This window comes from Kryptolebias marmoratus, linkage group LG7, assembly GCF_001649575.2.
Source record: "Kryptolebias marmoratus isolate JLee-2015 linkage group LG7, ASM164957v2, whole genome shotgun sequence".
NCBI lineage: Eukaryota > Metazoa > Chordata > Actinopteri > Cyprinodontiformes > Rivulidae > Kryptolebias > Kryptolebias marmoratus.
The window spans coordinates 92418-100703 of NC_051436.1; the positions used below are offsets into that span (position 1 = coordinate 92418).

At 46.5% G+C, this 8286-nt stretch overlaps 1 protein-coding gene across 6 annotated transcripts in view; it reads left to right on the plus strand.

The window, feature by feature from the left end:
- dlg4b (discs, large homolog 4b (Drosophila)) overlaps nt 1-8286 on the plus strand; it is a 43627-nt gene that overhangs the window by 22055 nt on the left and 13286 nt on the right. For 5 of the 6 annotated variants that reach the window (XM_017440349.3, XM_037976666.1, XM_037976667.1 and 2 more), the window contains 7 exons: nt 3581-3631; nt 4154-4278; nt 4356-4525; nt 6301-6437; nt 6512-6662; nt 6742-7010; nt 7243-7345. In XM_017440349.3, the coding sequence (XP_017295838.2) occupies nt 3581-3631; nt 4154-4278; nt 4356-4525; nt 6301-6437; nt 6512-6662; nt 6742-7010; nt 7243-7345 (1006 nt within the window). Of the gene's footprint in view, nt 1-176; nt 1048-3580; nt 3632-4153; nt 4279-4355; nt 4526-6300; nt 6438-6511; nt 6663-6741; nt 7011-7242; nt 7346-8286 lie in introns of those variants that run through there. The other variant, XM_025002559.2, reaches the window with a different exon arrangement.

The window sequence follows — 8286 nt, forward strand, 5'->3', positions numbered from 1 at the left end:
GACCATAGATGAGGGTAGGAACGTAGATCGACCGGTAAATCGAGAGCTTCGCTTTTTGACTCAGCTCTCTCTTCACCACGACAGATCGGTACAGCGCCTGCTTCACTGCAGACGCTGCACCAATCCGCCTGTCGACCTCCCGCTCCATTTTTCCCTCATTCGTAAACAAGACCCCATCTGCAAAAAGCAGAGATGCGATCCTAAGGCCACCAATTTAAATAAATTTTTAATGGTGGGTTTGATGTGAGTGAAAAGGAAACCAACAATCTGAGGGTCCATGTTATCTGGAGCACAAATAAGATCCTGTTTTCTCTTCATTCACCTGGAGGAAGTTATCAGGCAGCCAGCATTTTATATGTTTCAAACAGCTGTGCAGGAAAAATTCTTTGAAGACACTGTGAGATTTAGAAGTAATAAAAAGCTAAATATCATCTGCTACATGCTTCAACAGATAAATCCCTGTATTTTCTACGAGGAAACTGTTAAACTCTGCTTTTTTTCTTATCATTTCACACAGATTTTTGACCACAGCTGGAAGTAATGATGTTCAGGAATCATTAGCTCATACAGTAGATAGTGGTGGTGAGGACTACTTCCTGACATGTATGAACTGTAATGCTGGCGGTTTGAAGAATGTCATGATTTCTAGTATTTTTTGAGTTTGTTCTTAGTTTTGGTTCTGTTCCTGTCTTTGTTTCACTTTTCCCACTTGCCCTCAGTCTGCTCCTGCTTTCCTGTCACGCCCGTCTCCACCTGTCTTCAATCCTCGTTACTCACCTGTGCCCACTTCACCTGATGATCCTCAGTGTTTAAAACCCGGTCAATTTCATCACTACCCTGCTGATTCATTGCTCTTGTTTCCCCGTCAATGTCACGTTCATGTTCTTTGCCTTGTCGCTCCGTTAGTTTATGTTTTGTATTTAGTTTCTGTTTGCTGCCACGTCAGCCCTTTTGATTTCGTGTTAGTTTTACGTTAATAAATTAGTGTTCCTGGGATGAGTCTGCACTCCGGGTTCGCCTCCTTCTCCACGCCTCTTGACAAAGAAGGTCTGTTTGTTTTTGTGTGGTGTTCTTCACACAAACATCTCTTCTTTCAACACAAAGTGCATTTGTAAAATCTAAAACAGATGTTCTGAAAACACAAATATTTAGCTTTAAGACTAAAAAACAGTGAACATCGACCCAGTTGAACTTTGAGTCTCTGTAGACTAGGAGAAAAGCTTAAGGAAGCAGAACTTCTACATTTCAGGAAGTAGTCCTCACCACCTCCTCTGTGAATCAGTACCTTATCGTGGTGGAGTTTGTGTGCCTGAATGATCCTTGGAGCTCTGCTGTCACCAGCAGGGTCTCCAAATGTAAACTGGTTCTAGGTGACCAGACAAAGAGGGGTTCAAAACCACTTACATGGATAGAAAATAACAAGGAAGCCAATCTCCCTGGTCCAGACATGGATTACCAGGGCCCCTCTTTGGAGTCAGGCCTGGGGGAGGGGCTTGTTAGTGAGCGCCTAGTGATCGGGCCTCTACCCACTGTGCCCGGTCGGGCTCAGCACGAATGAGCTACATGGGTTCGCCTTCCTGTGGGCCCACCACCTGCAGGAAGGGACATACGGATGGGATGTATTTTGTTTTGGGCAGCAGCCAAAGCTGGGGGCCTTGGTGCTCTGACCCTGGCTTACCAAAGCTGGCTCTTGAGACTTGGAATGTCACCTTTCTTGTGTGTAAAGTTGAAAGATACCAACTAGATATAGTCAGTCTCACCTCGACACACAGTTTGGGTTCTGGAACCAATCTCCTTGGGAGGGGCTGGACCTTATTCCACTCTGGAGTTACGAATGGTGAGAGAATCAGGGCTGGTGTGGGAGTACTTATAGCCCCCCAACTTGGTGACTGTGTGTTGGAATTTTCCCCAGTAGATGGGAGGGAAGCTTCCCTGCACCTATAGGTGGGGAGATGGGCTCTGACTGTTGTTTGTGTCTGCGCGCCAAACTGCAGCTCTGAGTACCCAGCCTTCTTGGAGTCCTTAGTGGGTGTGCTTGGAAGGTGCTCCAGCTGGGGATTCTACCATTTTGCTGGGGGAGTTTAATGCCCACGTGGGTAACAACAGTGTGACCTGGAGGGATGTGACTGGGAGGACTGATCTGAACCAGAGTGGTGTCCTGTTATTGAACTTCTGTGCTAGTCACAGTTTGTCCATAATAAACACTGTGTTGGACCTTAAGGGTGTCCATAAGTGCATATGGTTCTAGGACACTCTAGGCTGCAGGTTGATGATAGACTTTGTAGTTGTGTCATCTGATCTGTGGCTGTGTGTTTTGGACCCCCAAGTGAAGATGGGAGCAGAGCTGTCAACTGATCACCACCCGGTGGTGAGTTGGATCAGATGGCAGGGGAAGATGCTGGACAGACCTGGTAGACCCAAACATGTAGAAGGAATACTTCAAGAACCTTCTTAATCCCACCAGTCTTCCATGGGGGAAGGTAAGTCTGGGAACTCAAAGGTGGGTCCTTCCCTAACCGGGATCGAGGTCACCAAGGTAGTTAAAAAGCTCCATGGCAGCAGGTCTCCGACAGTGGACAAGATCTGAGTTCCTCAAAGCTCTGGATGTTGCTGGGCTGTCTTGGTTGACATGTCTTTGCAACAACTTGTGGAAATCAGGGGCAGTGCCACTGGATTGGCAGACGGATGAACATGGTGTTTGTTATAAACGAACTGTTACTAACACAGACCTCTCTAGGGTCCTCAAGGAGACATGGGAGTTTGCCCAATTAGTCTGGATGTGTTTTGTGGACTTGGAGAACGCATTCTACCTTGTTCCTGGGGGAGGTGCTCCATGAGTTTGGGATTGGTGGTCTGGAGGGTTTTATGGGCCATTCAGTCCCTATACAAAAGGTGCGAGAGTCTGGTTCACATTGCTGGCACTTTCTCGATGCAGCCATGGTCCTCAGTAGGAAAAGGTCGGACTGCTTTCTCGAGGTTGGGAATCAGGTGCTGCGTCAAGTGGAGGAGTTGAAATATCTCCGGGTCTTCTTCAGGACTGAGGGAGGAATGGAGCGTGAGATTGACGGATGGATTTGTGGAGCTTCCACAGTATTGTGATCTCTGTACTGGTCAGTTGTTATGAAGAGGGAGCTGATCTCCAGGCCTAACTCAACCTGAGTCCAGAATGGCCGACTGATCTGCAGTTTTATCTCTAAACTGTGTGGGTCTCATTGCTGCGTAGATCTGTGGGATTTATGGATCTGAAGAATAATACTGCACGTTTTAATTTAAAACACTGAAATTAAAAATCTTAACATCTGCAGCTAAAACATGAACAGTTTAGCAAGAGAAACAAGAGGAAAAACTCTTAACTGAGTCAGACTCTTCTTCTCCTGTTTGTATCAGAGACGACAGGAAGTGATGTCATAACCACGTCCTGCAGAGCTGAAACACAGGGAGGAGGTTACCATGGTTACAGCTGCAGTCACCATAGTAACGGCCCCCTCAGGAAGCAACAGCTGTTACTCTGCAGTCGTCATGGTAACGAGCAGGAGGATGCTGGAATGTGATTTAACCCTTCGTGTCTGTTTCATTTCAGATGAACGGATCTGAGGGGGAGCTGGAGTACGAGGAGATCACTCTGGAGAGGGTCAGTACACACAGATACACACTTCATGATACACACAGTACACACATTGTAACACAACAACATCCAAAACACACACACACCCCGTCCCCCCGGATGGTTGTGGTGTTCAGAAATAGCTCGTCTCTGTTCTGTTTTTAGAACCATCACTCTGCCCACATGTGACATCATCAGGTTATTTTTAACTTCCTGTCTGCTGATTTTAGACACAAAACCAACCTGAGGAGTAAGTGGGCGGAGCTTCACAGATCCATGACTCAGCAGATTTTACTCCTCAGAACAAACAGATGAAGAGTTTCAGGTTCAGACAGGATGATCCAACTGATTATATCTGTAGACTTCTGACTTTAGATCGTTACACAAAACAAACTGTGGCCCATTCCTTACATATACACCTGGGTTTATACACAATCACCTGTCTGAGTGTGTGTTCATGTGTGTGTTTCATAATAACCTGTGTTCATGTGTGTGTTTCATCAATGACCTGTATATAAGTGTGTGTTCATGTGTGTGTGTTGTCCTCAGGGTAACTCTGGTCTGGGCTTCAGCATCGCAGGAGGAACAGATAACCCTCACATCGGAGATGATCCGTCCATCTTCATCACTAAGATCATCCCAGGAGGAGCAGCAGCTCAGGACGGACGCCTCCGGTAAGAACCCGGTTCTGATCGTCCTGGTTTGGGTTCTAAGACTTTGGTGCTGATCCTCAGAACTGGTTCTTCTTCAGGGTGAACGACAGCATCGTGTTTGTTAACGATGTCGACGTCAGGGAGGTCACGCACTCCTTCGCTGTGGAGGCCCTGAAGGAGGCGGGGCCTGTGGTCCGGCTGTACGTCCTGAGGAGACGGCCCCCCAGTGAACGCATCACTCAGATCAAACTGCTGAAAGGACCCAAAGGTAAGGATGGAGAGACAGGTTCAGGTGCTGCTGCTCAGGCTGTAGAACATGTATGGTTCTCTCAGGAGGAACCCAGTTTAAAAGGTTCTCTGATGATCAAACACAACTCAGATCTTCGTGGTTTATTAAAATCATTTTTCTGTTCTGATGAACTTTAAAAACTGTTCAGTTCCTTCATCACATCATCACACCTTCACTGCTGATCTGGATCTCATGCTGTCTCATTTTCTGCACAAAGAACATATTTTAGTATTTCTTCTGTTTCTGCAGGGTCATAATCAGCACCTCAACCAGCCAACAGAATCTTTATTGTTTTATTGAATATTTTCTTGTGTTTTCTTTTATCTGATGGCATGGATCACTTTCTGTTAAACAGAACCCCCCTGCAGGATATTTTGTGATTTAAATATCTGGAGTGTTCTTCTAGAACCTCAGACTAAGATCAGGTCCTTGAATAAAGCCAGGTCCATCTGATCTGATCTGAATCATCTGTTCAGAAATGAGTTCTGCTTCCATCAGGGTGAAGATCTGCTCTGCCACCATGCTGAACAAACCGGTTCATAAAGTCTTTTATTCTGTCTGTTATCAGCTTTTTAAATCTGTAAATGTGTTTTAAATGTTTGTTGGTTATAAGGTTCTATGTTCTGCTGTCATCTGTGAACCTAACTGCCTCTTTGTAGATAACAAAGGTACCTTGAAAGGAAGTAAAAAGAATCCACCCATAAAACACAGATTAGAGTCGTATTTAAATCCTGTGGTGAAGGATTTCACCTGAACACAGGTTGTGTGATGAACAGAAAAAAATCCTCTTTGGTTTGAGTTGAAATAAAAACTTTACTGAAGTTATTCAGACTCTGTCCAACAATCCAGCCCCAGTTTTCAGGGAAACATCTCAGATTTACCTCACAGCAGCATCACCTGAAAACAGCCTTTCTGAGCCGTTCTGTTGTAGATTAGCTGCTGTGTTTGGGATCATTGTCCTGTTTGTTGGACAGATGGCCTCACATCTGACTCCAGAATCAGCCCAAACCATCAGCCCTCCACCACCGTGCTGACAGCTGCAGTGCATTCTGGGTAAACATCTGTCCTCTGGTCTGGTTCTGGTCCAGAAGTCTTCTGGTTCCTTCAGATGAACCTGAGTCCAGCTGCCATGTTGTTATTAAAGAGAAGAGGCTTTGAAACAAGCCATGACCTTTAACCTTTAACCTGATACCTGAGGCCTGTAGAGTCTAAGATGGAGCTCATTTCTCTGAGCACTGCACAGTCTGACCTTCAGGGTGAATCTGCTGTGACGATCAGCAGCTGTCTTAAACGTCTCCTCCTGTGAGTAATCTTTCTCTCTGTGGAACGATGGACTCCAGATAGTTTGGAAATGACCTTTGACCCTTCCAACAGCTGCTTCTCTGAGGTCATTGCTGATGTCTTTCCGCCCTGGTGTTGATGCTGATCAGTTCAGTACATCTGATGAGCAGCTCCTGATCCTGAACCTCTGAGATCCTGAAGAAGCAGTTCTTCACTCCCAGCTTTAACTTTTAGTTTGATAAATAAGGATTCGATGGAATCTGTTCTGTTTTTCTTGACTTCAGGTCAGATTAGATTAGATCAGATTTTTAGGTTCTGACAGGTAAAACCCTGGAACTGAAAGAGGGAGAACTTCCTGTTTACCAGGACTGTACCACCTGTGGTTCTGGTTTCAGAACCAGTTCAAAGTCAGATGAACCTTTCTATCTTCAAGATTTTCCCACCTGACCCCTCCTGTCCTCCTCCTGGTCCAGGTCTGGGCTTCAGTATAGCAGGTGGTGTTGGGAACCAACACGTTCCAGGAGACAACAGCATCTACGTCACCAAGATCATCGAAGGTGGAGCAGCTCATCGTGATGGACAGCTACAGATCGGGGACAAGGTCCTGGCGGTGAGTGGACCCCGACCGGGTTCTTAAAGTTTACTGACAGGGTTCTGGTTTAACCTGGGATCTGGTCTCTGCAGGTGAACCACATGTCTCTGGAGGACGTCCTGCACGAAGACGCTGTGACGGCCCTGAAGAACACCGGAGAAGTGGTCTACCTGAAGGTGGCCACGCCCACCTCGCACTACATCCACCAAGTAGATCGATACAGCCCCCCTGACCTGACCAGCTGTATGTAGACCTGAGACCAGGTTCTGTCAGAGTCCTGTCCCTCAGAGTCTAAGTCTCCGAGTGTTTGTTGTCTCTGCAGCCTACATGGAGCCGGACTACATGTGTGATTACCCACAAGCCCTCCCTCCTCCGTCACCACGCCGGTACTCACCCATCCCCCGCGGCATGATGGGAGAGGACGACTACTCCCGGGAACCCCGCAGAGTCTGCATCCAGAGGGGGTCCACAGGTCTGGGCTTCAACATCGTCGGAGGAGAGGACGGCGAGGGCATCTTCATCTCCTTCATCCTCGCAGGAGGTCCAGCAGACCTGAGCGGGGAGCTCCGCAAAGGAGACCAGATCCTCAGTGTGAGTCCACAGAACAAAAGGGATGGTTCAGGTTCAGAACCTGACAGGAACTGGTTTGGTTTCCACCACAGAACCTCAGAGTCAGTTCCAGCAGTGGTTCCATGAGAACCCGAACCATTACCAGTTAGCTATGTACTGGTAATGGTTAGGGTGTAGAAATGAATGGAAGTCAATGGAAAGTCCCTGCAAAGATAGAGAGACATAATGTGTGTGTGTGTGTGTGTGTGTTCAGGTGAACGGTGTGGATCTCAGGTACGCCACACATGAACAGGCTGCAGCAGCTCTGAAGAACGCTGGACAGACCGTCACCATCGTAGCTCAGTACAGACCGGAGGGTGAGGACACACACACACACAGACACACACCTAGCCCTACCTGAACCCTGACTTGTTAAAGTTAATCTCTGGTTCTGACTCTAAAGAAAACATGAAGCTCTTCTTCCAGCTGCTTCTTCAATGATGCTGAAGGATTTTTAAAGAAACCCTCAGAGTTCAGCTGGGAGGTTTGTTGACCTTTGGACCATCAGTGAACTGATTCCAGGGTTGGACAGACTTAGATCTGATCCTGATCCAGGGAAACTGATAAAAATATTCAAACTTAAAGACTCTTCAGAGCCATTCATGTTGTGAGGTTATAAATCTGTTCAGGCTGTCAGGTTGAAGATAAATTCAGTCTGCTGCTGATAATATTGGTGAAGACTCTGTTCACCTCAGGAGTCTGAATGAAGAGAAGCAGAACAGGAAGTGTTTTCATGGCTCAATGAGGTCTGTGATGAACTGACTCAGTAGCGCCCCCTGGTGTTAAATCTGGGATCTTAAAGTTCAGCTGCTGTCAGTGAACCATGATTTCAAAGGTTCTGTTTTCCATGAAACAAACATGCAGCAGAACCTCAGACCAATGAACATGTTAGAGCTTTCTAACAAGGTTGAGTCAGGTCGTCTGGACGGGTTCTTCTTTGAAGAAGGCTTTTAGATAAAAGATGAAACATTTTTTCTGCAGTCTGAGGAGCTGCAAACAAACTTATAAGCAGCTTCTTCACAGAATGATCCAACCAGCTGCTGCTGACACCTGAAACTACAACCCCTGGCAAAAAGTATGGAATCACCAGTCTTGGATTGTTAGGATGTAAGGTTTTTGTATTATGTTTTGTCTTCATATTTCAGTTCGAGTTTATTGTTTGTTATTTAGTTGTCTCTTCCCTGTGCCTCAGCCACCATTCACTTCTCCTCAGTCACACTCTCTCTCTTCCCTTTTCTCCCCCATCTACACCTGCCTC